The following is a 19821-nucleotide window of genomic DNA, read 5'->3' on the forward strand; positions in this document are numbered from 1 at the left end:
TTCTGTCAATCAGCTGATCAATAAATGTGAGATCGATTTATCACCTATTTTGTATGGCGCGAAAACTTTATAAATAAAATATTTATTTTTAAAGTGATACATAAGCTGGTACATGTAAGTTGTCATATTATATGTATTATTAATTATTGTTAAACCTACTTAAATATGTAATAATTTACTGTTTCTAATCGCCTTGTTGGAAGTAGAATAGATAAAAACATTAACATCAATGTGTGTTTCTATTCTCCTGAATAGCAGATAGAAACACAAATGTTATTTTTATTTAATATTTATATGCATATTTTTCAAAAATCAAATTATATGTATACGCAAAGAACAAACAAAGACCCATGTTTTAAAATATTCGGGAAAATAATACCACATTTTTATCAACCGGTATATCGCTAATAGCCTACGAAACTGTTTCTATTCACCCCATTTTACGGTACATGTTTCTTTTAATATACAAAATTTAGAAGCCCTGTATATAGGAATATACCCTATTCGCGCATAGAACTATACTCTGTTTTTTTTCTCAGGTAAGATTTCGACAGACGATGACAGAAAAAAAGCAGGTGACATCCCATACCAATCTATTTATTTTACTAAAAAAAGTTTCTAATATTTTTTAAGTTTACTATGGATGGGTTTATATATAAATCCGTTATGCGTCATCTCTTGTTGTTTTTAATCAGTTTTATTGGTTAATTTCAAAAATGACAGATCATATTTCAATATTATTGGTTTGACGGAAAGATGAACGACAAAAGGTCTGTTCTCAGAAGAATCCCTGACTAGTCAGCACGTTTCTCATTGGTTAAAATGCATAGAAACCTGATTGTTACTCTGGTTTCTACACATTTCAACCAATAAGAAACGCGCTGACTAGTCAGGGATTCTTCTGAGAACAGGGCCAAACAAACGCCGATGCGTGTGAACTCCTCTTAAGATTTTTGAGAGTTGTCAAACTCTTGCCAATTTATAGGTTATAAGTTATAATTTTGTGTCAAATTATGTCAAATAGAAATGATAAATATTTTAAATTTTGGACTGTGAGATTACGTGTGTTTCGTTTTTTTTTTAAATTAAGTGGAGGAAAACTCGCGGGAAAATTAAGTGTTGACCCAGACCATTTAACAATAAATGCAGGAAGTTGCTTGAGCTTGAAAGCCGGAAATCTTTTTATATCTTTTTTGGTATGTGCTGTTTTTTTTTAAATAAACCCTTGCTTGTTTTGTATTAACACATACTGTAATTGTTTTTAATAAAATAACTCGATTAGATTTTCTCTATTTTAAACAGTTTTTTTTCACAATATTTTGAAGTAATTACTTGTCACTCAAATTTTAAATATATTAATTTTCTGCTATGCGTTCCAGTTGTACCAACTTAATTCTTTGTAAAATAAAATAAACTAACTAATAACTAATTTCTAAAATACATGCAAGTTATTTAAAACATCCCAAATTTAGAGGTGGTATACTTTTCCATGATCCCTGATCAGTTTTTTCAAAAGCACTCATTCACTTCTCTCACTCCCCTATACTATATTTCTGACTTACAAGAAATACTTTTTTAAATACAGGAAAATAATACTCATTTTATACTAAATATAACTTTATGATAATTTGTACATGTGTAATACAAGTTCGTGTAATATTTATTTCATTATTTAAATGATTTATATAAAGTTTGTTTAACAACTTTAGACATTCATATCTAATATCTTTATGTATATATTCGACTCCACATTTTTACAAAGTAGAATATCTATAAAAATAATACATAGAATATAAACAGTTTAAATAAATGTATGGCCTAGTGAGGTAAGAATTGTCAACTGGTCACTGGTTTCTTCTACATGCATTTTTTTAATAAAAACAATATAACATTTAGTTTATGTTTGGTCATTTTTAAGGTATTAAAACAAAATCTATTATTATGACCTGTACTGTGTATGACTATAAAATATAGATTATTTACAGTATTTTAAATTCTGAATATATATTTCGTTATTGAAAATATGTCTCGTACAATTAAGTATTTTTACACAGGAATGTTTACTTACAAAAAATAAAATTACAGTAATAACTAGGGTTTCCATATAAGCTTTTGAAAATTCCGGACAAGTGATCTCTTGAAATCCGGACTAGTTTGTCTAACGAGATAAGAGTTTTCTGTCATTTTAATTCACAGGTAAATTGTATTTTCTATCATTGGTTGGATGCCCGTCTGACGATATACTTTCTTCCCTCAGTCTTTGCTTTAAGCAGGAATGCTTAATGCTTAATGGCAGTTGAAAAAGTGTTAAAAGGATTATGCCCTTTTGTCTTTGCGAGCACTACTAAGATTTGTGTGGCATACGTTACAAATGACATCAGAATTGAATTATCTGTTTTTAATACAGTTTTTACATAATTTACACACTTTTAAATTTTACAATTACACACTTTTGGTTTGGCATTATTAAATGCTTAATTTTATTGGTAAAATTAAATATTGTACATTATATACCGAAACTTCCAAACCAATTTACCCGTTGCATATACAATTAGCATGAGCCAAAGTCTATCCAACAGGTCAGGGTAGGTTTTGACAGATAACACTCAAAAAATGACAGAAAATATAATTTACTTGTGAATTAAAATTTGTGAAATAAAATTTGAGGCACAACTGTCACTGTTATAGATCGTTCGATAGACTTAGATTTATAAAGGATACGTAATTATAACAAAATAAAGACAAAAAAATTCACAACTCACATCCACTAGTGCACCGAAAACGAAAAAAATAATCATATGGATATGGGTACTTTCCAACGATGTCAGTTTTATCGGTATGTGACATCGTAACGATTAGAGTATTCTACAAAGTTGTTTTTACGTTTAGATTTTCCGGGCATTTTTTAAAATTCCGGTCAAAAGAACATATCCGAGTAAATCCTGACTTATGGAAACCCTAGTAATAACAGTTTTAAAATAAATTATGAATATAAAGCATTTGTACTATTTCAGCGTATTTGGAACTTTTAAAAGATAATTTACAGGATCCTTAATTATGTCTGATCGAACTGTTCACCACCATAGGAAAAAGTCATCCGTTAGAACTAAATACAAAAATAAATATCGTCATGTCTGACACAATAACCTATCTGTACAAATTTCTTTTTTTCTTCAATAAATTCAAAAAAGAAATATTTAAAATCGAGGCCGAAATATGAGCCGAGACTGTACAATAAACGGACAAGCGGCGCCACCTGTGGAGGGTACTACGAAGGTAGGCAGTACCCGCTGTAGGTCTTGATGGTGTCTTCGCTGAACGTTTTTACGGAAACTACGCCGTAATCCGTGTGGTGGTGCGGGCATCGGTGGGCTTGGGGGCATTGGCATAAAGTGTTTACGTTCACTTCGTCCAAGAATTCTTGACGTTTGCGAACTGTAAACAACCGGCAAGGTTCCTTTCTCTGGCAGCGAAGTCTCTGCAACAACAATTAATTATTCCTTCTCTATTTTTAAACGCACAAATCTAGATAATAAACAGGGGCGCATGTACGGGAGGGCTAATGGGGGTAATTACCCCTCTCTGTATAACATAAAATACAATTGTTTTAGATGCATAACTGGTCATGAAATTACGTTTTTAAAATGCTAGGTACGTACAGCAAATTAAAAATAAAAAATTACAAATAGCTATTTTTACACATTTTCAAAGGCCTTAGGGACATGGTAAAGATAGTCATAAAAAGGTGTAAATCATAGAATTTGTAGTAAATTTTAGGTAGATTCAGAATATATACACCGTTGAAAGCTAAGCTGCCTTGGCTTTGTGAGAAGATTAATTTTTTGGACCTTTGTTTTTCAGCTATTTTTGATGAAGGGTAAAACGTCCGATACTTGAAATGAAATTATAGTTGCTTACATCTATTATTGTTCTCTTAAGACTATAATGGCCTATATTTTCTTATTCTATACCTTTTAAATCTTAGATAACAGCAGTTTTAACAAAATCGGTGACATGACGAAAATCGCCAATTTTCGTGACTATATAGGTATAGAAAAAAGTCGAAAGGATACTACCTTTTGGCTATTCTTTACTCAGTTTCAAAGGTTTTAGAAAGATAGTAAACAAAATATCAGTATTTGTAAGAAATGTTATGCAGATTCAGAATATAATATACATCTTTAAAGGCTTTAGATACCTCGATTTTGTGAGAAAATTAATTTTTTGAACCTTTGTTTTTGGTCTATTTTTTGATACGTGGTGTTAGAAAAGTAGTAAAAATATTCATAAAATTATGAAAATTTCAGCATTTGTAGTAAATTAATTTGATGTAGATTCGGAATATGTACATACACCTTTGTAGGTTTAGATATACCTTGGTTTTGTACCTTAAACTTTTGAACCCTTGTTTTGGTTACCTTTGATGACTATAAAAACTTCCCATATTTGTTTTTTCTTATTCCCCTAGTTTTTTCTTATTCTACGCCTTTTAATTAGCAAATAACGTATAAACGTATAATACCATTTCTCAAAAAAGAAATATTTTTTTTATTAAAGGCATTTGTCTAAAATATAGTACGTCCCTGGTTATTAAGGCAAAACGCCAATTAATCCTTAGAAATATATTATTAATTCTTGTTTTAAATTTGTAATGTTATATCACCTGTTAACACCAATTATAAATAGATTTAGTTTTTATTAAATAATTAGAGCCGCTTTTCAGAAGTCCGTTTCATTCTTATTTCACACTAATTAAGCATTAATTTAGTCATCTACATTAATGTTCAGTCTGTTCTATCATCGGAAAAAGAAGTGTTTTTAATTAAATTAATTTAAATAATAATTTTAAAAGAAAAATACACCGAAATCAGAATGCTTCTATTGAAATATCATGAATATATTTCTTATGACCATTTATATCTATTTGAAATATTTTAATGGTTTAACGTATTTTTTCCGCTCTTTTGGCGGGCAGTACGTTTTTGAAATTGATTGACTTCAAATTAATTATGATTTGTATTTAATTTGAGCAAGCGAGAAGCAGGAAACGGCAGCTTATAATGTTATTTTAATTGTTATCCAGTGTTTTTTTTTATTATACCAAGGCTAAATTAATTTGTATTTAATACATTCTGAAGTATAAGTACCTTTAGAATGTATTGAATTTAAAAAAAAATCTACACTTAAAAGGGAATGGAAGTCCAAAGTGCAACATATCTTCCATTCTATAGATATAAAAAAATGGAGAAAACATAGTATGGTGTTGTTTCCATAGATATCAAAAGTAATAGATTAAACCGAATTAGTTTATAATGTTACGGCTAAAATGGATACTTGGCTGGAATATTGGTATATTTTTGCAAAAGAGCGGGTAACCAGCTATTGCTGCTTAGTTTTAAAACTAGCCTAGTAACCATTTTAGCTGTAATATATATTTTTTCTCTGACGATCTTGAACCAGCATGGAAAATCTATTAATTCTAATGTTTGTGGTTTATTTGAAATGGTGATACTTCAGATTGATAGTTTTAAAAAAGATCAAGAGGAATGTTTGTGTAAAACATAAAACTGTATTTCTCACTTACCGTTTGTGGCGAACAGGAAAAGAGGTACTGAAAAGCTAACTGACCATTGGGCAGATGTAGTACGTTTCTTTTGTTAAGATATGCTAGAGAATTTTTTGGACAGTGACAGTGAATCACTTGATCTGTAACGTTGTTTTGGTATAAGGTAATGGACCATGTTGTATCACGAAAGTATCTGCAATAAAGTTTAATTATCTTTTTTGTTTCGGGCCAAAACAAATTTTACAATACCTGCATCTGGGAAGCTTTCTGATCGACTCGCATACTTTATATTGCCTAGTTTTCTCGACAAATGTGTGCCCATCGTCCGTGGAAAGGTCCATGGGACATGTTTTTCCTTTGGCGCATCTGCATTGTTTTTCGACCCAGGGAGTGTCATACAGATCCACTTTGTTACATACTGATCTCGTGTTGCATTCAGGCAGATCTTCTTCTGATGTCTGCAAAAGGAAATTCAAATTACAGTATAACTTCAATAGTCCGGACACTCCAGTAATCCAGATTCTGCTATTATTGGGGAATTTTAAAACATTTACCCTAAAATTCGGGCGCAAAGAAATCTAGAATTTTTTAATATGAACAAGCAGAAACGTTTACATTTTATTTATGAAGTGAATCTGTATTTCATTCTTGAGCGTGTTAGACGTAATGGTTCCAATCAAACGAGCAAATACAACTGTTACATTCGCCGAAAAATCTAATACTCGTCAAATTGCGAAGCAGATTATGGTTTCAAAATCTGCAGTGTTTAACATAAACGAAAAGAAGTTTAATAAGGACTTTTAAAACTTTTTCAAAATAATTTCTTGGACCAGGTAGGAATCCCATTATCGATGACGTATTGTTTTAAAGCCAAAAAGTAGAAAGAAAACGGAATTTTTAGCAAGTTATGGATTGCTAGATAAACTCAAGTTAAGGCACGAAAATCGTTTTTTTTTACGATATTGATTTGATTACGCCAGCAATGTTACAGCTGTCAAATGTCTCAAGTGTATCAAGTTTCAGGGAAAGTTTAGATCTGTTGTTCCAAAGATGACATTAAGGAAAGAACAAATATACAATGCAGATGAGCTTATCAAGATGAAAAATCAGCTCCTGTTAAAAAAAAGATCGAAAAACCGATTAACATTTATACCGTGCTATAGTTTTTATCGATAATTTTGATTATAAACGTTACCTTTGACAATTTTTGAGATGTTTTCATTTTCTAAAGTAATAAGTTATACTTTAGATATATACTTATTATTTCATATAAATTATTGGCAAAATACTCAGTGAATAGTACTGTTCTTTACTTGTAAAACATTGATCGTCCGTTTTTAAAAATATAATTACTATCTAAAATCTAAAGCCGGACCTGTGTCATCCGGAAGGGCAAGTGTTCAATGTGCTGTCCCGTATACGATTTTGTATAGGTTAGATTTGATTTCAGGAGTCGTGGGAAAAATTCTGAGGAACTTGGCACCAGGCTGCCTCGATATATTTCATCCTCTCTTTTTTTTATAACCGCTTTCTATGGTATCGTAAATGTTCGGCAGTTGCACACGTCATACATGTAGGCGGTGAACTGCCTAAATAATTTTCGTTTAAAGGCTTAAGGGCTTTGGTTGTGGAATAAAAAATTAAACTCTTGTTTTTCACCTATTTTCGTGGTGGTTTAAACTTCTCCATCATATACTGTACTCCTATGGCCACAATGGCCTATATTTTTTAATTCTATGCCTTTAAATTAATAAATAACAGCTGAAAATCTTCAATTTTTTTAACATTCGTACATGTACAAAAAGTAGCATTTTTAGCATTTTTTACTTATTTTCAAAGGTATTAGAAAAATAGTAAACATAGTCATAAAATCTGAAAATTGAGGAAATTTTATGTAGATTCAGAATATATTGACATAATTTATTTAAATGTACCTGTATGATATTACTTTGACAATTATTATTCTGATTTCATTAGTTATGAATGTCTCCATAGTAATCATACGACATTGTAATAAAAGTTTGAACTTAAATCTTAGCAATTATTTGATATGCACCGCAAGGCATAATGTTATAAATTCATCAGACGATTGTAGCCCATTTATTGTAATTATTATTCAACATTGTTACAGCAATTACAATTATTGTCTTGTTTAGCTAGACGATAAATTTACATAACTCCTATAAACAAATCTTAATTCACTTATTTGGTTTCTAATTTTGCCAATGTATTGAATATGATTAGCTTTTAGTTTGCCAAACAATTATGTGAATTTAAATTAATCATTTCTCAACAAATGCAATGTCTATTTCTTACACATTCAAAAAAGTCTTTGAAAAATAGTATAGTCATAAAATTATGAAAATGTCTGCATTTGTAGTAAATTTTATGTAGATTCAACATATATACACCTTTAATGGCGTAGATACATTGGATTTGTGAAAAAATAATAATTTTTTGAACTCTTGTTTTCGGTTATTCTTGATGATGGTTAAAACGCCCCTCACATATATTCTCCCTATTCATCGTAAGAGTACGATGACCTATATTATCTTATTCTACACAGTAGTAAATAACAGCAGTTTTAACAAAAATCGGTGACAAGACGAAAATCGCCAATTTTTCTGAATATAGGTATAGAAAAAATCTCGAAAAATCGTCGAAAGAATGCTACCTTTTGGCTATTTTTTTACTCAGTTTCAAAGGTCTTAGAAAGATAGTAGGCAAAGTCTTAAAATTATGAAAATATCAATATTTTTGTAAGTGTACTCGACGTAAGTGTACTACGACTGTATATCGAAAAAAAAGTTGAAAATGTTCAATTTTTAATTATTTCTTACACGTTGTTCAAAGCTGTTGGAATAATAGTAAACATAGTCCTAAAATGACGAAAATTTCAGCAATTGTAGGAAGTTTTATGTAAATATATTGGATTATGCTTTTTCTATCTTGGAATTTTTCATTAAAATATTTTTTTTTATTTTTTTGCCAAATAAATATGAGAATTTAAATAATAGTTTCTCAGCAAATAGCAGTGCATATTAAGTATAATTATTTTTTGTAGAAATTTTTGCCTTTCTATTATATAGAGCATCTTCATTGTTTATTCCCTCATTTAATACATGTAAGTTAAATTACAAACAGGTATTGTTAGAGATGATTAAGTGAGGCTGTAACTTCAATGAGTAGAAAACGATTCAAAAAGCAACAGTAGAATTAAAAATTTCTCCATTTTCTGTAAGCTATACCTGCGAGAAAGTATAGGATGTATATACAGGGTCAAAAATAAATAACCTAGGTATTTGTGTTAGTTATAAAGGACGAGGTAGGCGGATAATCCATCCCTGTTGAGGATTTCCGTATATTTTTAATGACGGTAAAAGGCCCTATGATGACCTGAGGCCAACAAAAGCTCGCCTGACAAAAGGGCCGGAAGAACGGAAGTACCGGAAATAAAAAATAGTCGAGACACTTATCTTCTGGCCCTAAATCGTATCCTTTGTGCGCGTCTCAATAGGGAGGAAGTGAGTTCAGCATGCAGACTCGCTTTCATAAACTTATACCTTTGCCAGGGCCGTACCTAGTGCCCTTTCCAACACAACTACAAAAAATGAGCTTATAGTAGTGGAGCCCAAGCGGGGATTTTGGGATTTATTCAAGCGCATAAGGGGAGAAACATTGCACCCTGTTAAGTATCCCACATGAACCTTTTATACAGGGTCGTGCGTTTTACTACACGATCAGTGTAGTAATACTCAAAAATCTGTCTTTTTCTTTCTGAAATCTGTCATGAGTTTTGGTCGCGGCCAAATTGTCGGTCTTTTGATAGGAGATCCTGAATGTCTGATACACTCAAATAATTTTTTAATTTTCTCATTTTCTACCCCTTCGTACGACTATCCCCACCATGCTAACCGGTAGATTAATATTCCCCCGTTTTCAGTATATCTTTGATCTTTGTGACATTTTATTATAAACTTCTGAAAACCTATAAACGCCCCTAATTTTTTCACGATACAATAGGTTCTCATGATGGTCTCCCCTACTATAAGTTTTCTTCCTTGAAAATTTGATTTTAGGATTATTTTGGAACGTTGTTAAAAATTGATTTTATGTTATTTTTTTTTATTATGAGTGTTCCCAAAAATACGAAAACAGGTTAGTACATCTCTGCTTAAAAGTAAGAAAAATAACTGTTTCTTTGACACGAAGTAAGGCACAGTATTTTTTTATTTTTACAAGAGTTCTGGATTTTGAGGCAATTTTTTTATTAGTTTAATACAACTGACAACTTGGTCTCCGTTCCACGTAGTGGTGTTTACAAAAATTACTTTTTTATTTTTCTTCTAGCGGTAAAAAATCTAGACACGTAAATTAAATAATTTTTCATATCAAAAAACTCATTCAAGTTGTAGTACCATTGAAGATTCGATTCTAGGAATGAATTGACCGATCAAAACTTCAATGTATTCGTATAATATTTCAAATACCGGTTTTTATGTTCGATTGCTATTTTAAAAGAGTGCTTAAATGTTTGTTTATTACAGTTATAGCCGGGATCATCTCTTAAAGCTTCGTATTTTTTTGTCAAGAATATTTATTGTTAGTCCCATTTGAAAATAAAAAAATTAAGGGTAACTATGCCAAAAACTGATATTTTGCATGTACTATAGATATTTTCAACAGAATAGAATTTTGCTTTTGCGGAAATACTAAATGGGTACGATTAAAAAAAGCTAAAATAAAAAAGATAACTTTAATAATATTTAACTTCCTTTTGTTTACGATACGATGATGTCAAGAAATCATAATGATATTAGGTAACAACTGTAGTACAGGTTTTATAAGAGCTGACGGTACAAATTAGTATAAGAAAGTATAATAATTCTTCTAATCACTTCCTTTTGTATGTGAAGGTTTGCCGTCCCTTTTTTTTTCTTTCGTGATTTAATGTATCCTGTGTTACGTACAATTTGTGATATTTTGAAATACTAACTATACACTTAGATAGATTTTATGTAGCCTGTTGCAAGCGATTTTCTTTAGGATTTTTTTTAATATTCTTTAAAAAAATATAAGCAGAAATCCTGAATACATTTAAGTATTCGGGAGACAATATACAGGTTAGTCCGAATTCCGAATTGTAATTCAGTAACACATTCTGCAAATAAAAATACATAAAAGCGTTTGTATAAATTTAATTCCTATAATGCTTCATTTCGGAGATACAGGGTGTAGAAGTTTCATATTTATTTCGTTTTTTTCCAAATAATTTTTGACCCAACGTCGATATTGGGATGAAAATTTGCGTCTGGGTGTTTCTTTTACATGAGAACTTCGATTTCGATGGTATTACGACTCCTACTTGTAGGGGACGTCACCTACATGTTTTTCAACCCTGTTTTGAAGAGTAATAACTTTCCTTACTTACCTATATTACACTACTGAGAGGAAAAATACATATTTCCGTCGTTTTTTTATACAAAAAAAGTAATTTGGAAATGTTTTGCGCCATAATTTTCTAGAAAAATTTAGAATTAATTTAAAAAATAAAATTTTACACAAGTAAGAATTATACCGACTTTCAAAACCGAATTTCTTATGTCAAAAAACACCCAGACACTAGGGTTTCCAATTTTCGGGATCGGGATCGGAATATAATCCCGGGATTATGAAATGAAAAATTCAATCTAAAAAAAATACTTAATAATTATTATAATGCAGATACATATATCAAATAGAAAATTAGAAAAGAGGCTTATTAAAATACACAAAACAAAGTAACATTCATATTAAGTTTAAAAATACAATTCTTTTTGCAAAAAAAATAAAATATAACAAATTCGGAAATATAACTTATAGATATTGATGTTGTGCTTAGTATAAATAAAATATGATCTTTGAACGAATAAAATGTGCAAAGTCGAAGCATTTTAGATTGGGCATTTAAATTTTGCGAGATTTTTGGGATCCCGGGATTTAATATCGAGATTTTGGGGATAAGCATCCCTGTTTGGAAACCCTACTAGACACCATTTTTCATCCAAATATCGAGGTAAGTTCAGAAACGGAATTAAAAAAAAAATTCTACACCCTATATCTCCGAAACGATATATTTCAGGACATAAATTTATACCTATGAATTTTTTCCTTAATTTTATATGCAGAATATGTTACCGAAGTTTCCGACCATCCTATATATAACAAAACTACGAAGGAGTATATCGTTTTTATATTAGAATTTAATTGTTTTTTTTTCGGTTAAATCCTGATTTATCAGAGGGTCAGTTTAATTGACCTATTTAACTAACACTATATGGATTATTTTTAGTTAGTTTAGGCGGTACTTACCCCCACTTGATACAATACTTTTAAAGGTACGTGCTCTTGCAGTTTTTTCCTGTAGAAATTGCCATTATTTAAATGGTTCAGCTTGTGCCCATGGTGATGGTGTTCCGTTGGATACCTTTGGAAAACCTCCAGAGGTATCCTCGTACTGACACAAAAATTGAATAGCACCAAAACCACGATACTTTCTAAATACATGTTCGCGTCTTTTCTATAAAACATTGACGAAACTCGAACGCTGGCTGATCGGTCCCGGCCAGTCGACTACTACAGATGAATGAATGAAATGCGTAAGAGTGCCCAAACCAATTCTCAAAGTGCTACTTTGATCATTTTACGAAGCGTACTACTATGCTCCATCCGAGCCATGAATGAAATCAGATTCGGAGGCCGACGTGAACTTCTGCAACGCTAGATCGTACGTACCTTGACTCTCAACATCTACCGGTACCACTTTACGCGTCTTGTTTTCTTAACGTATCTTTCTTTCTTAGCACTTTCAAGCCCTGTATAAGATTGGTATTGAACAATAGTTATTGCATATGTACAGCGTTAGCATGTACTACACGCATGTTTTATTAATAAAATGTTAAGTCGCGTTCTCACCAGTCGATTTTGGTTGAACGATTTTTATTGATCAAACAATATCGAACAAAAATATACCGTATGATCGAGAAAAAACGGCGTCAGCGATGGCTATGAAATGAAGGTCGCTGTCATTTCCCAGCCAACTGAACGCCGTTTTTTTCGATCATACGGTACTATGATTTCAATCAGCTGAACCGAAAAGTTTGATTCGAAAAAGAAGTGATCAAAAGAACATTCTCAATTAATTCTTGTAGGCATCCTTGTCTTCTAAAGCCAATTCCTTGAGCAGAGTTCCTGAACCTTGAGCAGAGTTCCTGACCCTTGAGCAAAGTTCCTGAACCTTGAGCAGAGTTCCTGAACCACCCAGTTCATTTCTTTGTAGTATCCAATTCCTGACGTTTTCTAGAATTTCTGCGAAATTTTGACAAATTTTTTTTTTGTATATTTATTTGATGGAAAACAATAAATAAAACAAAGAAACTAAAATATAAATATTAACTATCTGATAAACCATTTATGCACGGCTAATACATATTTAACCCTCATAATATATAGCTTATTTTTCTCTAAATTTGAAATTATTGTTGATCTAATCTTAATTTATTATTGTTTCTAATAAAAAAATATAAATGATACAGGTCTTTTGAAAAATAGTCTTTGATTAATGCTTTTGTTTCTTGGCGATATGCCGAACACCTGTTTGAAAATAATTGGTCAGGTGTACAACGAAGTCTACACAGGGTGCCTACCGTAAAGATTTATGAATGATATAAAGAGACTTGTAAGATTTCATTCATATTTAGCGGGATTTTACTATGCTTACCGTACAATATCTGATAAAAAATTGCATTTTTTTTTTAAATTCAACCTTTTCAATGGAATATGTAAATTACGTTAAGGTTATTTATTACATGTTTTCTCTTCTATGCTTTTGATATATCCTAGTGGATGTTGGTTTGTTTGCATTTTATTATTTTAGGGATGGTTTTATTGTTAGGGAACAACGAAATGTCTAGCGACAACTTTATCTAAGAAAAAAATTTGCTACTTCCGAAGTCTTTCAGGTATTTCCTTTCGCCTGAAGGTAGTTTTTATGAATGAGAATAATTTAAAGCCATTTTTTTCCTTTTTTATCTGTATTCATTTTGTTCATATGTACTGTAGACAAAACTACCTTGCAAGGTCTTCAATGCGTAGGATTTTGCGATATTGCTGTACAATTGTTTACGAACCACCAAATATGATCTGTGGAATGTCACTTGGCATACTTGCACAACAGCAGTGTCAACTTCATTCATAATATGGAGTGATTTTATCCTTTCCAGTCTCTTACTACATTTTTGATTTAAGTGTTATTATAACGCTCTGAAAATTGTTAATTTCTCCAATTAATTTTTATTGATTATAAAAATTAGGGCTGATTATTATTTTATATTGTATAAAGACAGAAAATTATATTGTACGAGAACGTGGCGCAAGATAATTATTTATGTTGAATACAGAATACTGTATTAAAAATTTTACTATGTATTTTATGGTTTAAGGTTTATATTTTATACTATTTTTTTTCTTAATATTATTGATGTAGAAAATTATCTCAGTTGTGACATAAGAAAGGCTTTACTCAACATATTTTGTCTGAAGGATAATCAAATATAACCAAAGGCGTCTGTCTCTTCAATAAAAAGACGTGATAGACACACCTTTTTACAGTTAGCCGTATACGATTAACATTCGGATCTGGTTGTAATTTGGTCTTCTTTTCTGTAACTAATAATGAAATTAAAGTACACAGTTCAGAGACAAAAAAATATCTAATCTAACAGGAAATCGAATGCCTTTAGATTTTCAAGCAGATGATATATAGAGATATCAAAAATATTTTTAAAATAACTAATTTAGTTATACATGGTGTCAAAAAATAGTGTACCAAACATCAGTGGGTGAATCTTCGGATAAATATAAAACAAAAAAACTTCTTAAGAACATAATTATGCTTCCCGATGAACGATAAATAAAAATAATAGATTTTGTTTATTTTTAAGGATATTGGTACACCGTTTTCTTGAAACTTGGTTATTCGGGTTATTCTTACACACATTTTATTGCCAAAGCAAATGGCGTTAGTGTATAAATATAGATCCGTAATAGTTCTAAAGGGGTACTTTCCATTAGGGTAGAGGGTACTTTTTTATCCTAATGGAGACAGTAATTTCAACAAATGACATAAAAAGCTAGGATTTTTTTACGTAAGGAAGATGCTTTTCATTTAAGCCGACACGGTGAACGGTTTTCAAGATATTTGCGTTTAAAGGGTTACGATGCGTCGATTTTAGTATTAGCGAAATCATGAGATGTAATTAGTAGGAATTTTAATGGAGTGTATTAAAACAATTAACACTGTAGTTATATATACATACCTGATATGATCTAAAAATTACAATATGCTTCAAGTGAAGGCCGTAAGACCTGTAAATAGTATTAACTTCCTCATGAAGTATTTTAGGGCATATCTTCGTAGGAACTTTTATTTCTATCTGTGGAATCGCCCACTGAAATTTGGTACACAATTTTTTTAAACATAAATGAAGTTTTCTTTAATTTCTTACTTTATCTGATGTTATTTGTTTTAGGAAAAGTATATTCTGTGATAAACAGGCGACATGGCAAAGTTTTAGAAGCCGTAGGAATGGACGAGAAAGAAAAGTCCTTTTTGGTTCAAGCACAGATCCCTGTGATCGAAAGCGAAGGTTTTGTGAACGAAATAAGGAAAACCACATCGGGCCAAGCAAATCCCAGTTTGAGGTTCAGTCACTACGAGGTAAGAAATGTTTGGTTTTGACTTGAAAAAACATTTTAAGAGTCAATGAGCTTTTTTTTTGATCAGTCGTTTTTATAAAATCAAATACTAACCAGTCTAACTGTTGAAGGAAAAAACATTTTATCTGGGGCGCAGACATTGACGAAACCAGAAAAATATAGTTACTATTAGTGATGGGAACCGAATGAAAAGACTATCGAATGATTACTAAATGATTGGTTTACATCGAGTGTTTTTATTACAATAAAAACATTCGTTCATTACAAGGCACGTGTATCGAATGAAAAATTCCGTATGATCGAAAAAAAAACGACGTCAGCGATGGCTATGAAATGAAGATCGCTGTCATTTTATATGTAAAATTATATGGGGATATATCATGTCATGGGGATATATCTGTCATCGTGTTCATTTCCAAGCCATCTGGACGCCGTTTTTTTTGCATACATACGGTAGTTACTAGGTATTTGATTTCCTGCTAATGTGTGCGAGAGTTAATTTTAACGAATTTTACGTATGCACGTAATCAAAGTTTTACCGAATTTGTGCAATTTTTCTGTAGGCAGAAGCCCGATTCTGTAAACACTTCTCTTGTCTAGTGACTCATCAATCGTATACAAATAGCATAGGCTAGACAGGAAATTTCTTGCTACGGAGCTTACAGAATCCCACTGCAGAGCACACAGTTACATTTATAATGTATTTATGATCTGTTTATTAGTAGAAAATTTTGAAAAGCGGCAATTTTTAAATGAGATAAACGTTTATATAATTAATTTTGAACCTACAAAATATATTTTCAGATAGTTTCTAAACTTAACTAGATAAGCATAATATATAATTAATAAAGTTGTGAAACTATTAATTTTGGAATGGCAAAATGAGATTTGTGATGAAAGCCATATTATTTTACATATTTTACATATTTCTACGAGCTACATCGCTGCGCCATATTTCATCCCAGTCCAACAAATAAATGAATTTAATAAACGAATATTTTTATAATGTAAAACTGCAAAGAAGGTATTGCATGCATTTATTCGATAATTTTTATTCCACTAGCTATGAAATTTTTGTATCACTAGCTATCGAATAATTCGAATGAATTGCAACTATCAAATGTTTCGATAGTTCGTTCCCATTACTAGTTACTATGGTAAACGAAGCAGCTCGGCACCAGTGGACCATAACCGTGATCATTCTTTACTTAAATATTTCAACTTAAGGCAATCTCAGTCGAGACTTTTTTTGCTGGGGCATTTCCATTTAACCAGCTGCACATTTGACATATTTTTTCGATTGAAAACCGTAAAACCTATTAAACGGAGACACGATTAGATGATGTTTTGGGTCGAGGCATAACTTCAGACCTTTCTATATCTCTGCTTCAGACCATCTCTAAAGCGCGGTCCAGACGCAACGACTTATCGTACGATTTGCTTGCATGGACGAAACGTTGCCGATAACATGTAGCGTGTGGACAGCAAATTGAATGACAGAATGAAAAGTTCAAGGAGGTGTACCCTGAAGCGACTATACAGTAACGATACAACATTTTAATGAACACTGTTCATTAAAATGTTGTATCCTATGTTATAGGGCTTGTTTCTCTCTACAATTTCCTATCTCACAATGTACCGTTTGTGTCGGGGAAGGGATCATAGTTTCATAGTTATCGATTTTCGAAAGAAATCAGTACATGTATATTATTTCGTATATTTTTCATTTTATTGATTTTATGGAAAGCACTGTTCATTAAAATGTTGTATAAAATAATTCACTTAGAACTGTTTACAGAAAAGAATTATCAAAACTTAATAAATATATTCGTTCTGCTTCGGGTGGTGGGGATGAAGATATTTATAAACCGTCTCTATGGTATTTTAATTTACTTAATTTTTGAACAATCAAACGCCTCAAAAAATTCTAATAGACTTAAGCCTTTTTTAACTTATTTAAACAAAAGGCAAAAACTAACCACAACCATGTTTCCTCCATGATGACATGACATAATACAAAAAACTGAACAAGTCGTTATGTGGACACAACTTGGTCTACGTTTTATCTGCAACGTTTTGTCGAAGCAAGCATATCGTACGATAAGCTGTTGCGTGTGGACCGCGCTTAAGACAAAGGCGTTAACAAATTGTTCTTTATAGTATTTATACTGAGGATTCGGAAACCTTTTTTTTGAAAAATTTGAAAATAAAACTCAGGCTCTAATGGCAAATCTGTTTATTTTTTAATTAAAGCAGTAATGATGTATATTTTGTTTGACTACTCTCACTATTTGCCTGGGTTAAATCCTCCATTCAACCAATCGCTGTCAGCTGAAGCACCAGGAATTCCTCCTAATAGAAAAAAGAATATTTGAATAAGTTGTAAATTTTTATTAATTTAGTAAGATACTTCACCATTAGAGCATCCTTCATCTCCCAGATTTGCGCATCTTTTTCCAGGATTGAATCCCCCAGTCAACCACTCGCTGTCAGCTGAAGCTCCAGGAATTCCTCCTATTAATGAAAATAAGTATATGTATATTCTATTCAATATAATTCTTCTGGACATACCGTTCAAGCAGCCCTCGTCGCCTAAATTAGCACATCTTTTTCCTGGATTTGTTCCACCATTCAACCAATCACTGTCAGATGATGCACCAGGAATTCCACCTATATCGTACATAATTATATTACTTGACTGTGAAATGACAACAAATTTTTAAATGAGGCTACCAGCGAAAAAACGGCCAAATCCAAAAACTCGCAAATTTGAGCTGTATTGTATTTATTTAATTAAATTCATTTTGTATATGTATTAATATTAATAATTGTTTTATTTACGCTATACAGCTCAAATTTGCGAGTTTGTGGATTAAGCCGTTTTTGCACTGGTAGCCTCAAATATCCTATCCGCTTAAAAGTTTAATTTCTCATACACGTAAATACAATTTTTACCATTTGAACATCCTTCATCGCCAAGGTTTGCACATCTTTTTCCTGGACTTGATCCTCCATTCAACCAATCACTATCTGCTGAAGCCCCAGGTATTCCACCTATTTTATTTTGTACACATCGAATTATTTGAAAATATATGTAAACAATAAAAATAATCATATACACACACACGTCAATTTAAATTAGAAAAGATTTGTTGGGACTTAAGCCCGATCCAGACCTAACGTTTTGCTTGTCGTTAAGACAGAGGATCTTATAGAGAACTAACAGCATTTCTTTTGACGATCTTCCATCTTAATTCAGTTGAAGTAACACGTTTGTTTTTTCATCTACAATAATGTTCTACAATAATTACGTACGTAACGTAAATCGTTATGCCTAGATGGGGTTCAAATCTCTTGTTAAGATGCATTCAGGCTGAGAGCGTCGAGCGTCGCGTCGCGTTTGCGTCGCGTCGCGTCCGCCCCATTGAACTCGAACCCCGACGCTCAGCGGACGCTAGCGCAACGCCAAACGCGACGCTGTCTGCCTGAACGTTTTTTAAGTTTAGTGAATTGATTCCATTTCGACACGCGGACGCGACTCAAACGCGACGCGACGCTCGACGCTCTGAGCCTGAATGTACCTTTCGAATATGTTTTTAAAGTTTCCAAAAAATAAGTGATGTTATCTAACCGTTTGAGCATCCCTCATCTCCTAAATTTGCACACCTTTTCCCCGGGGTGAAACCGCTGGTTAGCCAATCATTATCACTTGATGCTCCAGGTATACCACCTTAAAATAATGCAAAATAATATTTTTGACTCTCGATTTTTTAAGTTCGTCGCCATACCATTAGAGCATCCTTCGTCTCCAAAATTGGCACATCTTTTTCCTGGATTGAATCCACCGTCTAACATGTCTCTGTCAGAAGCAGCGCCCGGAATACCGGCTGAAATATGCGAATTTTTTTATCTCGAACTTTTTCTCAGTGGTGCAAATACATTTTTTTATACCACATTTGAGAAATTGAGAGTACAGTTTAATGAACAAGAAAATGATTCTTACCAGCATTACAACCATCATCTCCCAAATTGACACATCTTCTACTGGCAGTTAAGGGACTTCTCTCAGCTCTAACTCTTTGGAGTATATCTAAATTGTTAAAAAAAATACAAAGAATTCATTCTGTTAAATATCTAATATTAATTACAATTTAAACAGTCTTCGCTGCCCAGCATCAAACACCTTTTAATTGTCTTGTATTCTTGTTGTCTTTTTAAGATTTGGTCTGAAATTATTAATACATATTTTATTGCTTTTTTAATATACTAGTTATATAAAATTTCTTACTATGGTAGATAGCGGCTTCTTCGTTGAGCGTTCTATGTTTTGGATAAGATGTTCCTAATGATATTAAAAGGGCTACTATAAAGGTACATAGTACTAACTTCATTTTGCTACTGAAATTGTGTATGGAATTTTTTAGACTCTAGTGGTAATAACGACTGGCACTGGCCATTTTATATGATACTTTATCTCGCTTTTATTTACATTTAATTAA

The 19821-nt window shown here is 31.8% G+C and overlaps 3 protein-coding genes across 5 annotated transcripts in view; 1 reads left to right on the forward strand and 2 right to left on the reverse strand.

Annotated features, from left to right (window-relative positions):
• LOC115876644 (elongation factor-like GTPase 1) overlaps nt 1-19821 on the forward strand; it is a 90754-nt gene that overhangs the window by 58602 nt on the left and 12331 nt on the right. For both annotated transcript variants that reach the window (XR_004049176.1, XM_030892496.1), the window contains exon 3: nt 15136-15323. Coding sequence is in view for 1 of the 2 variants with exons in the window: in XM_030892496.1 (XP_030748356.1) it covers nt 15136-15323 (188 nt within the window). In the remaining variant the exon portion in view is untranslated. The remainder of the gene's footprint in view (nt 1-15135; nt 15324-19821) is intronic.
• Nucleotides 1655-12311, reverse strand: LOC115876648 (protein giant-lens). The gene is made up of 4 exons (XM_030892500.1): nt 11918-12311; nt 5816-6024; nt 5585-5759; nt 1655-3478 (listed from the first exon to the last, which is right to left on the reverse strand). The coding sequence occupies exons 1-4, from the start codon at nt 12134-12136 to the stop codon at nt 3269-3271; spliced, it is 813 nt and encodes a 270-aa protein (XP_030748360.1). The 5' UTR covers nt 12137-12311; the 3' UTR covers nt 1655-3268.
• Nucleotides 17544-19771, reverse strand: LOC115876647 (trihydrophobin-like). 2 transcript variants are annotated; one of them, XM_030892498.1, is made up of 9 exons: nt 19611-19771; nt 19471-19548; nt 19326-19412; nt 19111-19209; nt 18954-19052; nt 18278-18376; nt 17894-17992; nt 17738-17836; nt 17544-17674 (listed from the first exon to the last, which is right to left on the reverse strand). In XM_030892498.1, exons 1-9 carry the CDS (start codon nt 19711-19713, stop codon nt 17610-17612), a joined length of 828 nt encoding a protein of 275 aa, XP_030748358.1. In that variant the 5' UTR covers nt 19714-19771; the 3' UTR covers nt 17544-17609. The 2 variants fall into 2 exon arrangements, with proteins under 2 accessions (XP_030748358.1, XP_030748359.1); XM_030892499.1 differs by having other exon boundaries at nt 17550-17674; nt 17733-17836.

The sequence above is a fragment of the Sitophilus oryzae genome, unplaced genomic scaffold, assembly GCF_002938485.1.
Source record: "Sitophilus oryzae breed Bouriz unplaced genomic scaffold, Soryzae_2.0 scaffold_1440_pilon_pilon, whole genome shotgun sequence".
Lineage (NCBI taxonomy): Eukaryota > Metazoa > Arthropoda > Insecta > Coleoptera > Curculionidae > Sitophilus > Sitophilus oryzae.